This window comes from Zeus faber (assembly GCF_960531495.2).
Source record: "Zeus faber genome assembly, chromosome: 8".
In the NCBI taxonomy this organism is placed as follows: Eukaryota; Metazoa; Chordata; class Actinopteri; order Zeiformes; family Zeidae; genus Zeus; species Zeus faber.
The window spans coordinates 13,170,678-13,194,422 of NC_137195.1; the positions used below are offsets into that span (position 1 = coordinate 13,170,678).

At 45.1% G+C, this 23,745-nt stretch overlaps 1 protein-coding gene across 1 annotated transcript in view; it reads left to right on the plus strand.

Annotated features, from left to right (window-relative positions):
- The window catches only part of kcnn3 (potassium intermediate/small conductance calcium-activated channel, subfamily N, member 3), a gene marked incomplete at its 3' end in the record, with an annotated part of 43,607 nt that overhangs the window by 14,517 nt on the left and 5,345 nt on the right, over window positions 1-23,745 (plus strand). The window contains exons 4-7 of the mRNA XM_080005937.1: window positions 9,351-9,647; window positions 11,073-11,194; window positions 11,818-11,959; window positions 16,501-16,611. Coding sequence (XP_079862063.1) covers window positions 9,351-9,647; window positions 11,073-11,194; window positions 11,818-11,959; window positions 16,501-16,611 — 672 coding nt within the window. The remainder of the gene's footprint in view (window positions 1-9,350; window positions 9,648-11,072; window positions 11,195-11,817; window positions 11,960-16,500; window positions 16,612-23,745) is intronic.

Sequence of the window (23,745 nt, forward strand, 5' to 3'; positions counted from 1 at the left end):
AGATTCCCGTCATTAAGCCGTGTGGCGGTGGAACAACAAGAGGGATAAAAATCTATGAGCATTTTGCGTCCGACAATTTATGCCTGTTTTCACAAAAGCGGCGCTGCAAATTCAAATCAATGAAGTTGTTTGTGCAAAATGCCAATGTTTTTAAAGCCAAATAATGAAAAAGAAAAAGGTTAACACCCTCCCCCCATGCTGAATTTTAACCTAGCGTTCTATCTCGGAGATTGCGCTTTTCCTTCATTTTCTCTTTTTTTTCTGCATTACATCAGCTTGTCTAATAGAGATCAAAATCTCTTTTTCATGAGAGACTTGAGAGCAAATTGCTTGTATTAAAAGACATTTAATAAAATACCCTCTCACAATACAAAGTCACAATTCGCATCACAGACTGGATTTAACAAGTGTAAACCTCAACAACAAAAACCTCAACAAAACGATTATAACTTTAAAACTCTCTGCAGTGCATTCTGCGATAAAGTGCCCAAAAAATAACTGTCTGGTTCAAGGACCTTTTTAAGAACTAACCAATCCTTTGGTACGGTGTCAAGACTGTTAGTTTTGAACTCAAATCAAGATGTGAGATGTCAAGGGTATCTAACATTTTATCCAACATCTAAAATCGCATTTTGACAGTGAGGCCTTTTATATATTACAAAAAAAAATGCTGATTCCTTCTAGTTGTTAATGATGACCGGTTTTCTTTGATACAACTTATGATGGTAAGAGTGATGTCTGTTCAGAGTAATAGTGGATTGTATGATTTTTTTATAAAGGATTTATTCATAAAGGAGAAACATGGTTTATTCACCGTTGATCACCATGATTGCAATGATCACCATACAGTAACACCCTGCATGGGAAAGGGAGAATAAGCAGTTTTAGATGTTGTTTTCTGGCGTTCTAGGCGGGTTTAACATTGATTGGAGATGCCCCAAAATCATTCAAGGCAGACTAACTTGGAGAAGGCCTGATTTGGGGTACTGCCAGTGGCATACAAGATTGTGCCATCAGCAAAGTAAAGGATATTGCAGAGCTGAGCTGGTCAGGAAGCGTGATTTATATATAAAGAGAATAGAAATGGACACAGTATAGACCTGTATGGGACACCATTTCAGATTTTCCTGATTACATCACTTCATTACAGAGTCTTTGAGAAAGACAGTATATTTGAGAAACTAGTCATAAATATACATAAATAAGAACCTATGGAAAACCACCTAAAGGGGACATATTATGCTTTTCCATATTTTCTGTCATATATATAATGTTACAATGTCGGATGTGCATGTATGTGCACATAATGAGTTAAAATAAGACAAAGTAATTGCTTCTCGTTTCTCCAAACAAAACCAATACAAGTAGTGTTTTATTGTAGATGTATTTATTTATTATATTTTATTTTATTATAATTTACGACGTTTACGTGAAACAAAAAAAAATCCCTGCTTGTGAGAGTCCCGGTGCGTCACAGTGGGGTGTCCGTGTCCCACACGCTTGGAGAACGGCAACCAAAGTCAGAACAAACTTTTAAATGATGTCTTGTAGATATATGAGTGAAGAATTCAGCAAGTGGATTGCTTATTTCTTGGCTCAAATTTGTTAGGAAGCAGATTTTGGTAGACTGATAAAGGTGAAATCAGTGAAAGTTACGGAGTAAATACAACAAAACCCGGAAGCCATGCTCAAATCCCAGAGCATCAGGAACACAATGGATTTCGAGGCATGTTAGAATGGCTCAAATGCATAATCTGAGTGGCATTTTCAGCAATAAGCTTCCAAAGCATGTTTTGGGGACCTCAGACCCCTACATTAACTTGTGTAAAAAGGAGCATAGTAGATCGACGTTAATTAACAAACACTATGATTAACAGCATGAAAAGCCTTAGACAGATCCGTGAGTGCTGCACAATGTTGTCTTTCATCTAGAGTTAACAATGTCACCCAAAGCAATAGTTGCCGCCGTTAGGGTGCTACGACCAGGGTAAACTCCAGGAAGCTGTGGATTAACCAGTGATTCAAGGTCCGTGGAGTCCGGGGAGTTTAGATGTAGGGTACAGATTTATTATTTAGGTCACTTGCATAACCACTTCTGTGCAGAGGGACCACCTGAGCTGCTTTACATATTAGGGGGATATTGTCAAATGGAAATGTGACAGAAAAATGTAAACTAGTGATGTAGTGAGGGCCACTAAGATGTTGACTCCATGGTCCAAAACAATCTCGTCACCCGTGGATTTTGTGTATCAGTGTGTTGGGGCATCAAGTCGTTACCGGAGCTTTCACCGTTTTTGTACAGTAGTTGATTGATTAAACAAGTCATCGGAGGAGATGAAATGTAAAGTGAAATTAAGTGCTCCAGCCGTATCAGTTCATTTTTCAATGTGTTCTCGCTGATCATTTGTTTGGGAAAGCCTGGTTTCTCTCATTTTATTGTGATAGGCCATAATTTGTTTCTGTTACGGAAAGGCTAGGGAGAGTTCAGGAGAGAACCAGGGATTTGTTTTCTTCTTTTTTTTTTTTTTCTTCTAAATATCTGGCATGGAACAGGTCTATTAATAATGTAAGTAAATATGCGAAAGAAATAATTATGTCTGCTGCAGCAATTTAGCGATTCAGATTACCTCAATGTTGTAGTTTGTTGACCAGGGCTTAGCGTATGATCAATCAAATTCGTTTTTTGGTTGTTTATCTAGTATTTCTTGCACAAACTCAAGTTACCAAAGGCTTCATTCATTGCTGCGTTAAAAAAAAAAACGTGATTGATTCACTGTTGATTTAATCTCATTAGTGCTTATTAAGTTTTACAGTGCATTTTTCTTACTAATTGCATGCATAATATGATTTTTTCCCTCCAAGTTGACAAAACTTAGGACATAAAATTAAAAACACGACACTCCAGGTTGTGGTTTTCGAGGCATTGCCTTCTCTGATTGACGAGCTGAAATGTGGACTGGGAACTTGAGCCTCTGTTGGCATCGGACAAGATGGGTCAGACAAAATATGTAAAGATTGGACCACATAATGACGAGTTTCAAACATTTGCTCCAACCTCTCCCATGAACCACAATGTGTCATGTCGGTCGATGAGCGAGTCCATGTGAAAAGGAGCTTGGCAAACACTGCTGCATTCCACATTTGAAAAGCTGCATGAAGAAGTGCCTAAAGAAATTTAGAATTAGAATTTTCCACCTTGTACGATCCAAGTAACATTGTGCCTGAAGTGTGTTTGTCTGTGACGCTCGGGTCTGCGGCATGACTCACAAACTGCCAGCTCACCGATGGCCTTCTCTCCTTAGGTGAAGGGGTGGAGGGGTAGACAACTGCCCACACACACACACACACACACACACACAAACACACACACTTATGCGCGCGCACGCACACACATGCACACATGCACACTCACACAAACAAACTTTGATACATGATGACGGGCAACAAAAAAGAATCCACTCTACTCAAGCTAAGATATTCCTTCATAAATGGAACCATTTTAGCTCATAAATGTGTAAGAAATGCAGGCTTGAAAGCCCAATTGAATTGTTGTTTAAATTAATCAAATATAAAGCCGAGCGGAGAGGGAGTCAGAAAAGGATGTTTCGGCACTCCATTAGTGCACTCTGAGCATTAGTGCTGCGTCCTTTCTCAGGCGGTAAAGTACTTCTGGGGAGTTTCAGAAGTTCATTGATTAAGTGGACAGAGGCCTGGCACTGTAAGCTGCTCAAAACCAGGCAGCGGCATCAGAAAAATGTGTGAACAATGGCAGCCTTGTGGTTGCTTGGCTCAAACAGCACAAGATATCAAGCTGAATAATGCTCTGGCCAGCGATGTCAAGAAGCAAGCTCGTCCATCCCATCCGGATCAGAAGAGGAGATAGGATGGAAGAAAGCCACTGCAGTTGCCCAAAGATGGATGACTTGACAGGAGGCACTTTGCCCACTTGTTTCTAGGAACTCTCTCTCTCTCTCTTAGCAGAAACCATTTGTGTCTCTCTTGTTCTCTGAGATTCCTGTGATTTTGGGGGGCCATATTTGTTCTGAATGAAAGTTTTAGGGTAATCTGACGGGATGACGTCCAGGCTTCGCAGTGGAATCCGGTCTAGGACGGATCCTTATTTTGCCCTCGCCGCGACAGCCGAGTAGATGCAATCAACTATCCCAGTTTGACCCTGAACCTTGTACTTATTTCTTGCGCTGACATTCTTTCTGTGGGGCTTAGACTTCTCTCTCCCTCCTATATCTTGCCTTCTATTTCTCTTGGCGCTGTGGAAGGCGAGCAGCCAGGAGGGTGTTCCCTCAGAGTTTAAATTGCCGTCTCGAAAAGTGTGTCATCTGTTCTTCTGTCTGTGTATGAGTGTGTGTGTGTGTGTGTGTGTGTGTGTGTGTGTGTGTGTGTGTGTGTGTGTGTGTGTGTGTGTGTGTGCTTGTGTGTGTTTGTTTGTCTGCAGTGCTTGCACACGCATCTAGGTCTTTGTACTTTGCCTGCATGTGTGTCTGGGTGTTTGTATTTGCACATTGCTCATGTATGTGCATATGCCAAAACACAATTATTGTGTTTATGTGTGTGCATGTGCATACATGTGTACACGGTACATGTGTGTATGTGCGTGAGCTTGGGCTTGCCCCAGTTTCTTATCTTCTGTCAGTTCAATGGATTTCCATACCGCAGGACCCAGAAGTGTGTCCCAGAGGTGCACGGATGTGTGAAATATTTGGGGTGTGTGTGTGTGTGTGTGTGTGTGTGTGTGTGTGTGTGTGTGTGTGTGTGTGCGCGCGCGCGCGTGTGTGGGGACTGTTGTAATTTTTTTCACAGACACTTTGAGGGTCCATCTCATGCTCACCTTCGGGAAAGCTGCCGGTAGACAATGTTCTGCATCTTATACGACAGGTGTGTGCGTGTGCGTGTGCGTGTGCGTGTGCGTGTGCGTGTGCTGATGTAAGTTTTTTCACAGACACTTTGTGAGTGTCCATCTCATGTTCACCTTCAGGAAAGCTGACGGTAGACCGTGTGCTCCGTCTTTTACGACAGGTGTGTGTTGGTGTGTGTGTGTGTGTGTGTGTGTGTGTGTGTGTGTGTGTGTGGGCTTGTATACATGTGTTCCGGTACACATGTTCATGTGAGACTCATGTGGCAGAGTCTGGCCAGCACTGCGTCTGGCTGCTTGTTGAGAGGAATCCGCAGTCAAGGATATAACACGATTAGCGGCTTGGACGGCCCCGGGGAGCAGCTTGACGGATGGAGGGACAGATAGACAGTTGAAAGGGAGAGAAGGAGACAGCTGGGGGGCAGAAGACGACGGTGGTGGCGGAGCGGGCTGAGCGTAGGCGGAGCTCACACCTTTCCGCTGCGAAAAAAAGGCCTCACCTGTACCATCCGCGGAGCTGTCATTTTCACAGGTTTCCCTCCTGTGGTTTCCCCCTCTCCCCTCTCCGCTCTCGCTCCGCCCCGTCGTCCCTCCCCTACGGCCCCGCGCTCATCCTCCGTCGGCTGATGCAACCTCGTGGGGTCAAACTTCTTTCCTCCTGCTCCTCCACCCAAACTTTCATTACGATGGTCCCGTGGAAACGCAACCCTGCTGCTCAGTCCTCCCTGCTCCCCGGGATGACAGTTTGTGTCAGTGCCGCCGCGGAACACCTCGTCCCCTGCCTCCTCGCTCGCCCTCTCCCTCTCTGCCTGCCACGCCCGCTTCCCCTCCGCCCCCCTCCCGCCCTCCCTCCCTTTCCTGTGCATGTCGGGGCCGTGGCTCTCACTCATTCCCATTGACAGATTACATTCCTAATGGAATTTAATTATTTAGCCCTTCCTCGTGGCGATTTAGCCAGGAAAGGACCGAGAGCAGGAGAACGAGGCGGGAGGGGAGAGGGGTGCGTGGGGGGGTGTTTTTGGGTGCGGTGGCGGCGGGAGGGTTGGGAAGGGTGGGAAGGGTCATTTCCTCCAACGGTGAGGAACTGCACCACCTCCGCTTTGATTTGGGGAAATGTCATTCAGCAAAAGGAGCAAGAAGGAGAGAGAGAGGGAGGGAGGGAGGGAGGGAGAGACCTGGGTGATGGACTACGACTGTCACACATACACACACAAATGCAAGTAAGATAGGCACACACCTAAACACGGGAAAGCAACCTTTCTGTATTATTCCTCACCATGTCTTTCCTCTCTCTCTCTCTCTCTCTCTCTCTCTCTCTCACTGGGGATCCTAATTAAGCTTGGCTGGTCTTTGATGTTGTCGCCTTGGCAACAGTCACCATGACGAGGCTGGGTCTGCACTCTCTTACAAACTCATTCAGGCATACGCGCGCACACACACACACACACACACACACACACACACACAAACACACACACACACAGACACACACACACACACACACACACACACAGATGCACATGTGCACAAATGCACATACCACACACATACAGTATACACTCGCCCATTTATTGAAATCGTTAAGGGAACACACGTAGCATTTGACCCGTGGTTCAAATGAGAGCTCGCACAATGACTCAGGCCTGCGTGTCCGTTTGTGCGTGTGCATGGACACACACTGAGCACATATGCACACGTACACACGCACTTACACCTCCTACACGGCAAAGTCATTTGAATTGAGCAAGAGGATCTGGCAGTGGGGTGAGATTGAATGTAGGATTTCCCAAAACAAGACAAATATCTTCAACTACAAATCTGAAAATCGGAACGTCCAAATAAAACATTCCGCTCAGCATTTTATTCCTAAAACAAGGATGTGTGTCTTGATATGTGGAGAGCAGATTCCTTTCTATTTAAAAAGTTACTTATTTTACAGGAAGAATCACCCCCCTCATAAAATAAATTCTCAAATAGTTAAAAACATAAAAACATATTGAACCTAGTCGAATAATTTTTGTACGCTGAATTCTAAACTATTGAATATATAAAAAAAAAAAAAAAGAACCATGTTTTATTTATTATTCAGCATTAATGAGGCGTAGCTATTGAGGCAGAGCTATTGTAGTTCTGTCAGACAACTTGACAGCGCCACACGCTTCCACACCCTTATGAGCCAGCTTATTTAAGCAGCTACTCACACTATATGTACTATATATACTATATACACTATATAGACTATACTGTATATACTATAAACACTATATATACTATATACATTGTATACACTATATATACTATATATACACTTTATATACTATATATATTATATATACTATATACACTTTATGTACTATATACACTATATATACTATATAAATTATATACATCTCATCTCATCTCAGTCCTGTTCCCGCAGTCTGTCAGTATTCACTACACTAGCGTTCGCAATGGCCACGCCCCCTTACCGTGAAATAACATGGGTCCTCGCTTATCAACCTGGTTCAAGGAACGGAACTCGGTCATTAAGTGAGTAGTACCTGTACGGATGATAATACAATCAGATGAACTTATGCACATTTTCACAATGAAGTTGAACCCCCGTCTCCTCTCCCCCCTCCCTCCCCCCACAGTCATACACACACAGACACAGCATGTTTGTTCTTTGTGTTTGAAACGGAACAAACCGGATCAATAAGTATATCCGACAGCAGCTCTTGGTCTCTGTTACAATGTAGACTCGTATAAAACACATCTAAATTGATTTCACTCCTCACAAAAGCACTTCTATGTCGTTTTGTCTCGTGTTTCTTATTGAAAAGGCTGCGTAGCCGCGCGCAATTGGGGGGAAAAAATAAATACACCTCTCACGCAAAAAATAGAGAAATTCCGCTCCGCTGACGTGGCCGGTGGAGCCGCAGCAGTGGATTAACATGGTGTGGCAGTTTCGCCTACCACGCTCCACCCGAGTGGCGTGTTCAGCGACCTCCAGAAGAAGACGGGGTTGTAGACACCGGTTTATTGTAGAGAGTGGGCTCGGTGTAACAAGCCCAGGAGCAGATGGACACGTGTCACGACAAGGGCTCCTCTCCTGAGTGTGTTTGGGGATGGGGGTTTTACCTGTTGCTCGTTAGACCAACCAACAAGCAACAGGTACGCAGCCACTCTGATCCTGGGTCCCCAATTACCTAGACCCAGGTCAGGTTTTGCTTCTCAAACCACACACCACACATGGATTTAATAGGTAGAAGCACTTATGGCACACCACGCGGTGCCCGTACGCATCCGGTGGACTTCGTATCGTAAGCGTTGTCCGTCAGAATTTTTATAATTGTGATTATGATTACAATTTCTTCCACGTTTCAGATATCCTGCCACATTTGATTTTTGCAGTATACAGCGACAATACAAAATATAATAATAATTATACTAATAATAATAATAACCTTTATTTGTATAGCACCTTTTATACATGACATGTAACTCAAAGTGCTTTACATTAAAATAAGGCAGGTAGTAACAATAAAAGCAGAGCAAAATGCATTTACAAAGTAAGAATAAAAAAAAAATATATATATATAATTAAATAAATGTAAAAAACAGGGTAAGAATAACCTAATAAAAGTGGATATACAAAATTGCATTTATTACAAGTAATAATAAAATAAACATTATACAAATTTTCAGATCACTCCGAAATGTTACTTCGCCCTCTCTCTCTCTCTCTCTCCTCCCTCCCCTCTCTCCCTTCCTCACAACTTCTCATCTCTCATCTTCTGCTTTCATCCTCTCACTGCTCTGAGGGAACATCATTTTCCTAATTTCTCCCACACCGCATCCATCTCTTTATTCAGACTCCACCAGCTCTCCTCCGCATCCCTCTTGCCCCGACACCCTTTCCTGTCAGCTGTAGTCTGGAGATCCCCAGTAATGAAAACAGCTCCGAGTGCTTCCTTCTAACAGCGGCCTCAGCGACAGTATCAACAGCAACCATGACAATTACGAACGCAAATAACATCAACGGTGGGGGAAGCGGGGGAGCGGGTTGCAATTAAAGCTGTGTCGTTAGGAGCGCTCTTAAGGCTGGCAGAAACACACGCTTAATGATCTTTCGGAGCCATGAGCCATGTTGTGATTGGGATAATTATGAACCTATTTTCTTGAGGGCCATTGCGACACATGACACGGCGCATGAAGTTAGAGCAAAATGAGAAGTGTGGATTCAATGGAGAAACAAGCCAAGAATGGTGCGGGGAACAAATAGAGGGATTAGCCATCAGATGGACTGTGACTCACGCTTGGAAAAATGTGCACTGTCACAATTCCCTTTTATCCAGCAAATCAATCAAATGTGCCAACATAAGTGTGTCAACACAGTCGCCGAACATTTTACAGTTACCCGCGTACCGTCTCCCGTTCTCCTCCCTGGCTCTTTCTCTCCCCTCTGTGTTTTTTCTTACTCGCCTCGTCTCCTCCTCAGCTATTTGTCATTGACAACGGAGCAGATGACTGGCGCATCGCCATGACGATGGAGCGGGTGCTTCTGATCGCCCTGGAGCTCCTGGTGTCTGCGGTGCATCCGGTGCCGGGGGACTTCAAGTTCCAGTGGCGGGCGCGTCTTGCCTTCTCCTACGCCCTGTCCCAGGCAGAGGCCGACCTGGACATGGTGCTGAGCGTGCCCATGTTCCTCCGCCTCTACCTCATCGCCAGGGTCATGCTGCTGCACAGCAAGCTCTTCACCGATGCCTCCTCCAGAAGTATAGGAGCCCTCAATAAGGTGTGTATGTGTGTGTGTGTGTGTGTGTGTGTGTGTGTGTGTGTGTGTGTGTGTGTGTGTGTGTGTGTGGCGAGGGCAGTTTCCTTAGGATTCTAGAATGCCTTCGGTTGTGCGTGTTCTTGTGAAGGCGTGCTGGTGTGAGGGCAACATGGTCAAGAGCCCTGTCCTTCAAAATAAATCTCATTTCATTTCTGCATCTTTACACCCAGATCGCTCTCTCTCTCTCTCTCTCTCTCTCTCTCTCTCTCTCTCTCTCTCTCTCTCTCTCCCTCTGCTCTTCTTATGTCCTCTGCCCCTCAGCCTTGTCCTTCTGGTCACACTGTCCCTTCCCATTTCACAGTACAAATACCCTCTCCTCTATCTGTCACCACGAGCACTGAGGGGAGGCTTGGATGGTAAGCCGCTGTGGATCTACATTGTAGTGCATTACGACGTGAAACTGTGAAATTGGAACAAGATATTGCATATGGCTCAAATGAGGCATAACGAGGAAGAAATGGAATGAGAAGATGAGGCCATGGAGAACGTGGGATGTTTTATCGTCGGCAAGTTAGCAACCGGCAGATTATTGTGTCATCTAGACGGAGATGGCTGCTACGCTATGGAAATACGCAGGGGGAATCTAAGGAGATTGAGGAGATATTACATTTTGCCGCTAACATATATGGGATCGCACCAGCATGCCCCTTTGGCCCTGGCGATGGAAAGACAAGCCGGAGACGCCGTGGAAATGTGGCACCAACACTGACATGACTACTCATTTATCGGTTGCTTAACCCTTCTCGGGTCTCCGCCGTTGTCGTCAGTTGTTCCATCTTCCAGACACTAATGGGATACCTTTTATCGAGAGAGGAAACCATAAATAAGTACGGCGCAGGAGTGGCCCGCGGCTGCACAGCTTGACCCAGACGCAGAACGGGCCCTGTCTGATCTCCCAATGTCAATGGAATCAAGTGGTATTTGGAAGAGCTGATTAGTAAATTGTTAAAATCCTGTGAGGAGGCAGAACTGGTTTAGTGTCTCCCCCGAGAAAACTTTTGTCCAGCACTTAGATTTCAGCAATATATCTTAGTGTAATTGAGAGTGTGTTTTTATGGGGTGTGTCTGGTGTATAAACAGACCTGGGATATAAACAGACAATGACAATCGTATTTCATTGGTATCGTATTATGAGCTATATCTATTGGATATGTATTTAAATAATACAATTAAAAAAAAAATAATAATTTTAAATATAAATATATGCATGTTTTTATGTATTTATTTTATCCAGTATATGTAATTCTTTTTCTAGATGTGTTTTCCCCATAATTGTCATGCTGAGAAAATTACTTAGCATCAGTGTGCAAATGTGCGAGTTTGTGTGTGTGTGTGTGTGTGTGTGTGTGTGCCAGTCCATCATCTGTGTATTGCTCCCTATTGCAGGTGCACTTTAACACACGATTTGTGATGAAGACTCTAATGACCATCTGTCCCGGGACGGTTCTGCTGGTCTTCAGTATCTCTCTGTGGATCATCGCTGCCTGGACTGTAAGGGTGTGTGAGAGGTCAGTAATTAAGCCGTTGCCGTGTGTGTGTGTGTGTGTGTGTGTGTGTGTGTGTGTGTGTGTATGTGTGTGTGTGTGTGTGTGTGTGTGTGTGTGTGTGTGTGTGTGTGTGTGTGTGTGTGTGTGTGTCACAGGTTAGGTAAGTCAGACGGGGCACTGTGATTAAATCATGTATTCACTTGACCCCACGGGCAGAGAATCGGCAGATCTAGGACACTTTTGAAATATAATTCATCTTGACACTTTAATGAATAAGGATTTATTATTTATCGTACTTAAAAAAAATATATAAAATCGAAACCAAACGTTAAACAATGGTTGCCAGTTTAGCGGAGGCTTTCCTTGGTTTGCTTTGGCTTTACGCAGACAAACCCAAACCCATCGATACCCCCTGCAGCAAACATTATATCTTCAAAGAAAACGTTTAATGATCCTGCTTACTTCTACAGTCGTTCCATCCCACCGAAAGCACCTTGTGTGCTTGCAGAGAATATACAGTCGAGTCTTTCATGTGTGTTCTCATTTCCAAACCAATATAACCATGAAATGCAAAACGCTTGTTGTGTGTGTGTGTGTGTGTGTGTGTGTGTGTCTATGTTTCCTAACAAAGGTTGTGCCCTCAGGTACCACGACGCCCAGGACATCACCAGTAACTTCCTCGGAGCGATGTGGCTCATCTCCATCACCTTCCTGTCAATCGGCTACGGAGACATGGTTCCCCACACCTACTGTGGCAAGGGGGTCTGCCTGCTCACGGGAATCATGGTGAGTAGCCCCCTTTTCCTCCCTCGCTCCCTCACCCTCCCTCCCTCTCTTGCTGTCTCTGGCTCTCTCTGGCTCTCTCTCTCTCTTTCTCTCTCTCTCTCTCTCTCTTCCTGTTCAAAAGCCAGGATAAGGGAACACACTGTCGTTTCCAAGAGCATTCTCTCATTTGTGTGTGTTAGGCAATCCTCCCGAAATTAGCCTGCTGCTGTGCTCTACGTTATTGGGTGTGGGCGTCTGTGTGTGTGTGTGTGTGTGTGTGTGTGTGGGTCTGCGTGTGTGTGTGTGGATGTGCAAACAAGTGGATGTTTGTGTCGATGCGTTTGTGTGTATGACAGAGAGAGAGAGAGAGAGAGAGAGAGAGAGGGAGAGACGGACCACGTGGTGCCTGTGCGTGCGCTTGCCCTACATGAATTGCATAATAAAGGTTCCACCTTTCGCGTCCTCCTACTTTCCGTCTCTTTTTTTTTTCCACAGCACAATCATCCCTCTCTCTCTCTCTCTCTCTCTCTCTCTCTCTCTCTCTCTCTCTCTCTCTCTCTCTCTCTCGCCTCTTTTTCTGTTTTTTCCCTCTCCTTTCCCGGAGCTGTGCCTTTCCTGTCCTCTGTCTGTCGGCTCTGTTTACTTTGCAGGTGTGCGATCCTCCCCTCTCCCTCCGCCGATATCGCATTCTCTCTCACTTTGTCTCCCTCCGCCTATCTGTCCGTCCATCTCTTCATTCATTCATTCATCCATCCGTCTAACCTTACCCCCCGCCGCCCCTTCTCTCTATCTCCTCTCTCTCTCGCTCTCTCTGATCCTCGGTGGTTCGGTCTCCCTTTCTCACGCTTTGGGAGTTCACCCATTTGGCAGCCTATCTCTCTCCGTCTCTATTTCCTCTCCATCCCTCTCTGTTCCCCTCGTCTTTCATCCTCTCCGTCTCTTCGCTGCGTCTGTGTCAACCTCGTCTGTTCCTGTGCACCAGCAGACGCCCACTTTCATAATTGTATAGGCGGTAAAGATGTGTAAGAAGACCTGCAAAATGTTTGCTCAGGCACCCTCGCAGGCACGCGCGCGCACACACACACACACACACACACACACACACACACGTGCGTGCGCGCGCACACACACACACACACACAGCAGCGGGATGATGAGAGATAGTCCCAGGTCCACTGTTCCAGGCTGCATCCTACACACATCACAAACAGTAGCTTGACATACACTGTTAGTATGACTCCTGCGAGCTCCCACTCACACTCCTCTTCTCTCTCTTCTCTCTCTCTATCTCGCTCTCTCGCTCTCTCTCGCTCTCTCAGACAAACAGACTACACGGTAGCGGTTGATGGTGTTGACAGCAGTTTGTGTATCCGCTGAGAAGATAAAGAGCGAGGAAGCAGGTTAAAAGAGAGGGTTCGCCTCTACAGATGATGGCGAGGAGGGGTAGTGGGCTGTGGCAGAAAACTGCGGGAGAGACCTTGGAGAAAGAGAAATAGGAGAGAAGGGTGTGAAAAAGGGAGCGAGGACTCGGGGGCATTAGGTTGATGGGAGAGAGCAGGAAGGGAAGGGGAAAACTGGATATGATTGTTTTTTTTCTTTTGCTTGAGAATGATCGTAACGACTTTCTATAGGTGAATCTGGCCCTCGTTTCTATGACAACACCGAAGGCCAACATTGTTGGAATATACCACTGGCCAGAGGCTATGTGGGGGTGTGCCAGGTGGCGGTGTGTGTGTGCGTGTGTGTGAGTCCATATGTTATATAGATGTGATCAAGGATCAAATATACTGCACACGTGCTCTTCCCAGACGATCAGAGGTGTACGATGTAAAGTGTGTTTCGATCTTAAAATGTTCTTAGACCTTAATTTTTCTCGGGTGAGATTTCCGCCTACCTCTGGCGTCGTACTCAACGAAATAAAGAATGTCACCGGAATGCGATCCGAAAAATCAATCAATTATGACAAAGAAGGTATGGCTCCAAAGTCCAAATATGACACTGGAAACATATGAAGGAGAACTGGATCACACCTTACAAGTTATACACTGTTAGGAATTTGAATTTGTATGTATTTATACTATATATACTGTATATGAATATGAATATGGTGATGTGTATGAAAATTATGACAAGCTCCCTGGTTTTACCAGTTCTTATTAATTGTGTGTGTGTGTGTGTGTGTGTGTGTGTGTGTGTGTGTGTGTGTGTGTGTGTGTGTGTGTGTGTGTGTGTGTGTGTGCGTGTGTGTGTGCATGTGTGTGTCTGTCTGTGCGCGGGTTTCCTATCCACCTGTGGTTCTGCCCACGGCTCAAACCCCGACGCCTGCGTGTGCCCACAGTGTGATTCTCTTTGTTTTATGCTTCCCCAGCAGTTAATAAGTGGCTGCTGTAGGTAAAGGGTGTGATGGCAGGCAGAGGAGCTGTTAGTGTTGTGTGTGTGTGTGTGTGTGTGTGTGTGTGAAACCGAAACACCATGAAAGCACCGACCGGTGATTCCGTCTCTCTCTCTCTCTCTCTCTCTCTCTCTCTCTCTCTCTCTGTTGTGGATGGAGAGGGGGAAACACCCGCGCTTATGAAACACAGCAGCATAGCAGCCATCATCAGCCATGTCAATCAGAGGCTGTGGAAAAGCCCGCCTGTACCAAATGGATGAAAAGTGCACACTCTGCCTCTGTACATGCACACACACACACACACACACACACACACACACACACACACACATACATGGACACACACACTCGACAATACACAAACACACAACCGCCCCGAGAAAGCAAAGCAATCAGCCTCCCGCTGATGAACTTGGGCACTTTACACACGTGCACCCACACACACACACACACACACACACACACGTACACATACACAAACGACACACATGACATACATACGTAGACGTGCATGTTCGCCCCCGCACAGGCACACACACACACACACACACACACACAGAAGTACGCAGGCATGTTCATATACATACATGTGCCAGTTGGCCACACGGTAGCATGGCCAATCCAAGAGGGTTTTCTCCCTAAAGCACCGGAACATAGGAACGCTCCGAGGGCTTTCAATCTGCTCTCGCCATATTTTATTCATCGTTTTTTAGAATAAACACAAATAGAACGGGGGAGTGTATAGACGTGGGCTCCTTGGTTCTCCAAAGCAGCGAGTTATTTTCAGCAAGCTTGTCTTAGCTTTCAACACGGTGCATCCTGCGAGTCTGTGCTATTTGCTGCTACAAAATTCAAAATGTCTCCGTCTCTCTCTCTCTCTCTCTCTCTCTCTCACTCTCTCTCTCACTCTCTCTCTCTCTCTTTTTTTTTTTTTTTTTTTTTCCCGCTCTGGCTGTCGTACAAAGTACAACCAGGTGCGAAGGCAGGCGTGTACGTTGAGCGAGAGGCGTACTCATACATTTTCATGAAGAACTTGTAATCTTAATTCAATTCTTATCAGGAGTTGTGTGACCTCATTAACACCGTCTTCCTCTCCGTTTCCCTCTCATTCCTACACGCACACGCACACACACGCACACACATACACACACATACGCACGCACGCACGCACACACACATACACACACATACACACAGACCTTCATTGCCTTCATCCCTCACACCTCCCTCCTTTTTCTGCCTTTTTCTTCTGTTTTCTGTTTTCCTTCAGCTCTTCGCCGTCTTTATCTTCCTCTCTCTCTCTCTTCCTCTCTCTCTCTCTCTCTCTCTCTTTCTCTCGTTCCTCTCGCTGCTTCAGTGGAACCTGCAAGCTCTCCGCAACCCCGGCTGACAAAAAAAAAAAAAAAAAAAAAAGCGTCTAATCTGAAAGTTAATTAAGTCTGTCATCCTTTCCCTGTTTTTTTTTTTTTTTTACTCCTCCTCTCCTCTGCTCTCAAGCATGTCGTTCTTGCTTGAGAGACAGCTGTCGCTCTCTCCGTCTCCCATCTGGGAGCGAGGCCCCGTGCACCCCCCCCCCCCCACCGTGCGGGACCCGCTGGAGGACAGACGAAAAGACGGCGGCATGTTTCACACCCTCACGCGTCCTGCGGTGGAAGATTGACGCCGTGTAATTCAGATTGGCAGCATCTCATTAAAGGGAATGAGGTGATGTCAATCTTGGATATTATTATATTTTATATATAACTTAACGGGGCGTGCTGGCAGCCGCATCTTCCTCCGCTACATGTATGAGGACTATATGGCTCCGTCGCTCACGCCAGATGGATTGGAAAGTGAAAATAGATTTTGGCTCATCCCTCAACATGAGGGGACGCAGATCTGGAGCCCGAGTCTTCCTCCTAATCCTCCCTCTCTCCAGTTCACTTCTCCGCCTGTCGTTCGCTCCGTTCCTCTTATTTACCCAAACTGTCCTCAATCATCTGGGCTAATTCTCTGGCTAAATGCCACCGATTTACCAATTCCTCCTCTTCACTGGCTGACTCAGTTGTCCTCTCATCTTTCCCTCTCTCTTTTTTTCCCTCCTCTCTCTCTATCTCTTGCTCTCTCTCTTTCTCTCTCTCTCTCTCTCTCTCTCTCTCTCTCTCGCTCTCTCTCTCTCTCTCCTTCTCAGGGTGCGGGTTGCACAGCTCTGGTGGTTGCCGTGGTAGCCAGGAAGCTGGAGCTAACCAAGGCCGAAAAACACGTGCACAACTTCATGATGGACACACAACTCACAAAGAGGGTATGTAAGTGCGTGTGCGTGTGTGTGCATAAATGCATGCTATAATATGTGATGGTGTCCCTGTGATTTCGTTGTTTCGTTTTGTTGGTTTTGGGAAGTGTCTGAGGCGGATACCTCCCTCCCTCTCTTCTTCTCCTCCGTCACCTCTGCTGAAGGGCCGTTGTGACAGAGTGCCACGTTATTATGGATGGTAAAGGCAGTGAAAGGTCAACTCTACTGTATCTGTTTTTCTTACTCTCTCTCTCTCTCGCCCTCTCCCTCTCCCTCTCTCTCTCTCCACACCCCCTTAAGTCTCACCCGCTGGGGCTGCGCGCCTCCGTGCCTCCACCCAATCACTTTTCCTTAAAGACAGCTTCTGTCCTCTATGACCCTCTTCAACCCTCTCTCCCTCCCTCCCTCCATTGTCCACTCTTTTCCTCCTTCCTAATTCTTCCCTCCCAATCTTTTCCTCCCTCCTTTCCACCTGCCTTTTATTTCTCCACTCTCTCTCTCTCTCTCTCTCTCTCTCTTCGTCTCTCCTCTGGTCCTCTTCAATATTTCATCAAGTTGAAAGACCCAAGTTATAAAAATAGCTCCCATATCAAATATGTAGGGTACATTATGGCGATGGGATATCTGAGCAACAGAACGGGGGAGAGTGATCAATAATTTCAGCAATTTCGTATCGGCCCGAGGAGCTGGAATAGACTTCATCGCCAAAGAGCAGCTGCTTTGCCTCTGGATGGTTTGCGCGTATGAGACACGAGCTGGAGTTGATGCGCGTGTGAAACAGGCTTTGATTTATTGTTTCATGAACACGGGATTTGTGTCATTAGCAATTAAAAATCGTCCTGTTCCAACTCAGGACCACAAAACATTATTAAGACCCAAGAATCATCAAAAAATTGAAATTATATATATTTTCAAAATTTCAACCCTCTATATCTTGATTTAAGGAAAACCATCCGCGCTGATGGTCTTTCCACAGGTGTAAGGGGCTAAGAGATTCCATGAGGTTTCCCGAAAAAGCTCCTTGATTTGTGCGGCGGTGGTTGTCTCCTTACGTCAATTACTCCCTCAAAAGATCAATGAATATTGTAGTTGTTGTAGCTCCATTGATTTACACGGCTTGTGGACATTTCAGCTACAACACGGTAACAAGAGAAAACCACAGCACGCCATGCGCCAAGAGCCCTGAACCGGTAAAATGGTGTTTCCCTCTTTGATGGGATTAACAGGGATGCAAATTGAACGCCGATCAGTGTCGCTGCGAGCCCGTGGACCCGGTCCGAAAGGTCACTTTTATTTATTTATTTATTTTTTGCTCGTACGCGTCTCTCGGCGCAAGGTCTTCTGGAGAAATCACAGGGGGCGTCGGCAAAAATGAGTGTTCCGAATGCAAGGGCATATTTCTGGCTCCGCGCCGGAACATTGGTTAATTCAGGGCACTGTTAGAGTTCCCCCCTGGGTGTATCCGTAGCTTCGGCCTCTGAACACTCAAAGCGCGCTCTGGGCACCGGCCAAGGAGGTGGCGCTGACGGCTTCCCAGTGTTTACGCCAGCACCAAACGATATTAAACCATTCTCCTATGATTGGGAGCATCTAGTGCCCCATCTGCGCAGTAACAAAAATTCCTCTCCCTCTGATGTCAATTTCGATTTCAAGAACCGGAAGAAATAATTTCGGAAGTCATTTGTAATTACTTCCAGTGCGTTTTTCCAGCCTCTTTCAATTTAATCTCTGCTGTTTCTTGTTTAAATCAAAAAAACACCTGATAACTTTTAGGTGTGTAGCCAGGAATAACAACGAAGTGCAATGCTCGTGTTCCTGTACAATTTCGCTTCCTTTACTTTGATTGGATCAACAATCAATTATTAAGCACGGTTGCTCCGTGTGCACCTGGTTTCCGGGTTTGGCGTCTTTACTTTTTTTTTCTCTCACCAGAGCGTTGCCACAAGTTAAAACGTCGGTGTTGTTCGAGGTCGGGGGTGCACCGTTGCCTCCACGCTGGAACGTTAATTAATTCATGGCACTTACAATTCCCTCCGGGATGTTCAGCATCGGCAGCCTCCCTCAACCTTTAGTGTGCCCTTTTGGCACGAGTCAAGGAGAAGGGTCAGTATAACTTCCTGGCTTTTACACATGTACACATCCACGCCACACACTGGTAAATAAATATAAATTCCTGAGATATTCATTTTCTAATGCTTTTTGTCATACGTGCAAGCCGTCAGACACACGTGTTATTCTTACATTATTGTCAGCATAGAAGTGTCTGTCAGTGTCAATAAATCAAAGTACATTTGAAACATTCAGAGTCCATTTTTTACATCATTCTTTGTCATTTTTCTTTTTTTTTTTTTTTGGTATATCCAGCCGAACTTGAAGCTGAAAACGTTCCCAGTCAGGCCGCGTTTAGGAACACGAGAGTTAAGTTAGGAAAGCTGCATGAGGCGCGGTGGTTATAGAAAACCCCCTCATCCGAAAGTTTGGGTTCCCTGCTTTTTTGACACCAAAAAATACACCCATCACCTTTTCACTTGCGCATTTTACGCTGAAATCTTTTCACAGTTCATCACTACGTGTGTGTGTGTGTGTGTGTGAGTGTGTGTGTGTGTGTGTCTCTGTGTGTCTGTGTGTGTCTGTGTGTGTCTGTGTGTGTCTGTGTGTGTCTGTGTGTGTCTGTGTGTCTGTGTGTGTGACAGAGCTGTCTCCTCCATTTGTCGCCCGGCCTGCTAGGGGGTCACAGTGGTTCACGGAGGAGGTAATAGGTTGTTGCCAGGGTGATGGACCCGTTTGGAGATGGCTGTTGCTCGGTTAGAAAAAGCCATTGTAACAGTAACACAACAGCCTCTAATTGCTGATTACACACACAGGCCATTAAGGCTCTCCCGGATAAAGAGGAGTCGAATGTATTCCGTCAGCCGTTAAAATGGAGTCGGTACTCGAGGAATCTCTTCGGAATTACCTATGTTGTAAAGACTACATTGTTTTTTTTAATCATGTCTGTAATGTTTATTATGTCTGGATATTGGTCCAAGTCATGATCGCATGTGGCATTGGGGAAATATCGCGAGCCATAAAAAATTATTTATACATAAAAAAAACCAAAATAAACCTCATCACCTCTTCAACATGCTGACACGCGGGAACCCTTTGACGTAATGTTTGGCACTCACATGCCATAAGGTGTGCGGTGCTGGAGAGTGGCTAGGGCAGACGTCTGACCCCAGGTAGAGTCAGAGCCCGGCCATATGTCACCCATATGCTCAGACAACGACCGGGCATATGGTTCCAGAGGAGTAGCTGCTCGGGGCGAATTCACAAAGTGACTGCGCGGCTTCTGTTATAAAAGCGAGTGTCTAATTCACAAAGCACTGCAAGCAGTGAAATGCATCTCTAACCGTGCTGCCACGCAGGTAGTGCCTGGGTGCACCGGTGCTATTTGCACGTATTTAAATGAGGTGTTATTCATACATTTGGTGCAAAATTGGACCATTTCTATGCATAGAACCTCGTTGCAAAAATAATGTCGGTGCTAATAGCCACATGTAGTTAAAATTATGCTATTACCGTCTGCAGAGAGCTGGTGGTAATTGCACGAGATCAAAAAAAAAAGGGAAAAAAGGCTCCTCTATGTGATCGTCTTCAGAGAGCTGGCGCAACTGAAGCGCTTTTAGAAGAGGTGTCACGCGTAGACTTTCCTGTGATCTGTAAATTATATTTTGATATTATTATTATAGTTCTTATTCCTGGCACATCATCTGTAGGGAGGGGGACCTGCAGCTTCAAAACGCACTCCAAAAGCGACTTGTTGAAACTTTTGAATCATTTATTGTACAAAGAAGTCGTTACACACGTTGACAAAAATGGTTCTATAATTCCTATTAAACTCAACAGATATCCAAAAAACAAAAACACAGATGGCATCAAACCGCCGTGGAGAGCTGTGCAGGTCACGGCTTTTCACATGCAGAAGCCCGGAACTTTGTAGAGCAAATAAAAAAATCAAATCTGAAACTGAATCTCAAGACTGATAATTGGCTGATAAAACAGGCATTTGTAGAGCAGTGGCGTAAATGCGTAATGACTCTCCAATGGACTCCACCTCGCTGACGCACAGATTATTTACTTTGCCACATGGATAATTGGGACCAGCCGCAAAGAAATCAGCAGCAAAACTTTAAGGGGCGTGTTTGCACTGGCATTTCATAAGGGCAATATCTCCTGTGAATCGGTTGCGAGACAGCGCAGGCAGCGGGCGCAATTGATGCGCAATTCATGGTGCTATTAGTGGCCCCAAGCCATTCTTTGTGAATTCGCCCCTCAGTTGTTTTTTGTTTTTTTTACTTTGAGCGCTTCAGGATGACTATTTTATTAATGGAGCTGTCATCTTTGTCCCATTGCTGGAAGTCAGCCGCAATGAAAAGAGCGATTAATTGCAAAATGTTAACAATCCGGTATTCACGGTTCCTGTTATTTGCATTTGAAGCAGGCGGTCTCCATTCATCAAGGAAGCTCCGGCCTCTTCTAATTAAACAGCCGTAAACAGGGAAACCGCTCTCCATGGCACCGTGGGGCTGACGTGGACGGCGGAGGCCTATGTGAAAACCTTTTGGAGTGAGCCAGACAGACATGGAGAAGTACTGATAAATGGTGAATCTTATTGTTAATGTTATTAAATGCATTTTCTTATAAACTGGCCGATCATTAAGGCTAGATGTATTCTACAACGCTGAAAACTTGATCTGGGACAGTTCACGTTATGTTGACTCATAGTAACATGGCATTAAGGCTTATTGTGGCCAGTGACAGTGTCTCAGACAGTACATGGCCATTTCCCAATTATACAACAATTTGGATTTAAGTTGTTAAGAATGATGACTGTATTTCAATCCGGTGAGAATAATAGATGTGTGTGTTTTTTTTAACCACTGTGCCAGGTGCACCTGAGAAATGTTTAAAATTCCACTTATAATGGAATAATGGAAACTACCTTTTGTAATCCTAGATTTAAACTGAAAAAAAACAAAACTAAAAATGACAACTGCTCGTAGTGCTAAAAGGTTCTTTTTTGAGATTCAGTCAGTAAAGAGTCGTTCAATTTTCTGACTCTTCATCCAATTGGTGTCGCAGCAACAGGCAGGCGTGGAGGAGAACACACTGCAAACATGAGCTTTAGTGCTGAAGGGTTCATTCGATTCGAACTCCTTTGTTTTTAGAAAATATGAACTACGCCCTAACATAGTCAGTTCATATTTTCTAAAATACAAACAAGCAATTGTGTGTGAGTGAACTTTTCAACTATTATTTATCTAAAAAGTGTTTCCGTAATGTTCGTTAATATCAATATTTGCATATTTATGACAAACAGCTGTGTGAGTCATTGTGACTTTAACGTTTACAAAGAGAAAAAGTTCCCTTGCTGTTGGTGGTCGGGCTCGATGCAGAACGTCTACTAGGACAAGTCTTTTTTTTTTTTAATTACTTCACCTTGAGACACTTTGCTGTGTATAACATTTAGTAGTTGAAACCTGTGTGTGTGTGTGTGTGTGAGTGTGTACGTGCATGTGCCTGTGCGTGTGTGTGTGTGTGCGTGTGTGCGCGTGTGTGCGTGTGTCTGCAGACATTCTGGACGGCACTCAGAGTCAACCGCTAGATGACACACTGGCTTGTCATTACATATGCAAATATGTTACTTATAACCTCATACGGCAGCCACACAAATAAACTGAATTCACAATGAGTGTGCGTGGTGGGACAGTTTTGCCTTTAGAAGGTGACTGCTTGCCCTGGTTAGACGCCGTCCATCTGGCACACAGTTCCTGGTTTGGTTGTTGGCAACATTAAGGGGATCCTCAGATGGACTTCATCATTGATAATCAACCCTTTAACAGTAAAGCGTCATAGAGTCATCTGCAGTGTGTTCTCCTACACGCGTGTCTGTCATCCCATAGAGAAATCACCATAGTGACATCATAGCCCCATGTGTGTTTTTCCTTTTTTTTTTTTTTGCATGAAGCATCTCTCAGTACTCTAGGTAAGTGAAGTGACCTTTAGTGAGAGTTATTGTTGTGGCCTTGCGATCAGGTCCTCTTAATATTATCCTTTGCATCTTCGGCTGCTGTAAATGTAGAACTTCACCCTGGGGGAACGATAAATGTATATCCACATTCCCAGAGACATGTTGAACAACACCAGAGTGCTGGTGCTCATTGCTCAACATCTCATTGTAAAAAGCGTGGCGCGGCGGAAAACAAATGTCGGAAAAACACTGGACTGGATGGAATCAAAGTAACATTTAATTCCATTCAGGTGGCTACGAAGTGGAATTCTAAAAACGCTTCAGGAAACTCATATCCCCACTACTCATCAGAATGGTTACGGAGATTAAGTCAACCTCCACCGGGCCTCCACACATTAATACTGCTCTCATTTTAGGTTTGCTCTAACCTAATAAGGACCCAGCTCTCACCTCAAGTTATAGACCTGTAAGCCTAATTAATTGTGATTTAAAGATCATTAGTAAAACAGTAACCAACAGAATTGAAAAAGTAATTCCATTTATAATTCACCCAGACCAAACAGGCTTTGTCAAGGGTAGACACTCATCTAGAACCTGCACTGTTTATTCAGTCTGATCAACATACTGTATGTCAAAGGAACCACTTAAATTCTGTTATTGCTTCTTTAGATAATTGGTCATATCTCTTTTCCACCCTCAACAAATTTGACTTTGGAGACTCACTCGTTCAGTGGATCGAAATCCCGCACAGCTCGCCATCTGCTTCTGTCACCACCAATGGTTCCACTTCACAGCGTTTCACTTTATAACGTGGCACAAGACAAGGATGTCCGCTCTCCCCTTTATTATTCACCATCTTTATTGAACGCCTCGCGGCGGCCATCCGTCAAGATAGTGGTATCATTGGCATACAAACAGGAAACTTTGTTCATAAAATCAGTTTATATGCAGATAATATTTTGTTTTATTTACGGAACCTGATATCATCCCTACCGGATGTGTGGGCTGCGGGAGCGGGTTGGGGGCACATTGTGGGCGCGCGCTGCGCACTTGGATACATGGATTGGCTCTCGGGGCCGGGTGGGGCGTCTGGCCGGTTGTGGTATGGCGGGTCTCGACTTTGCATGGGG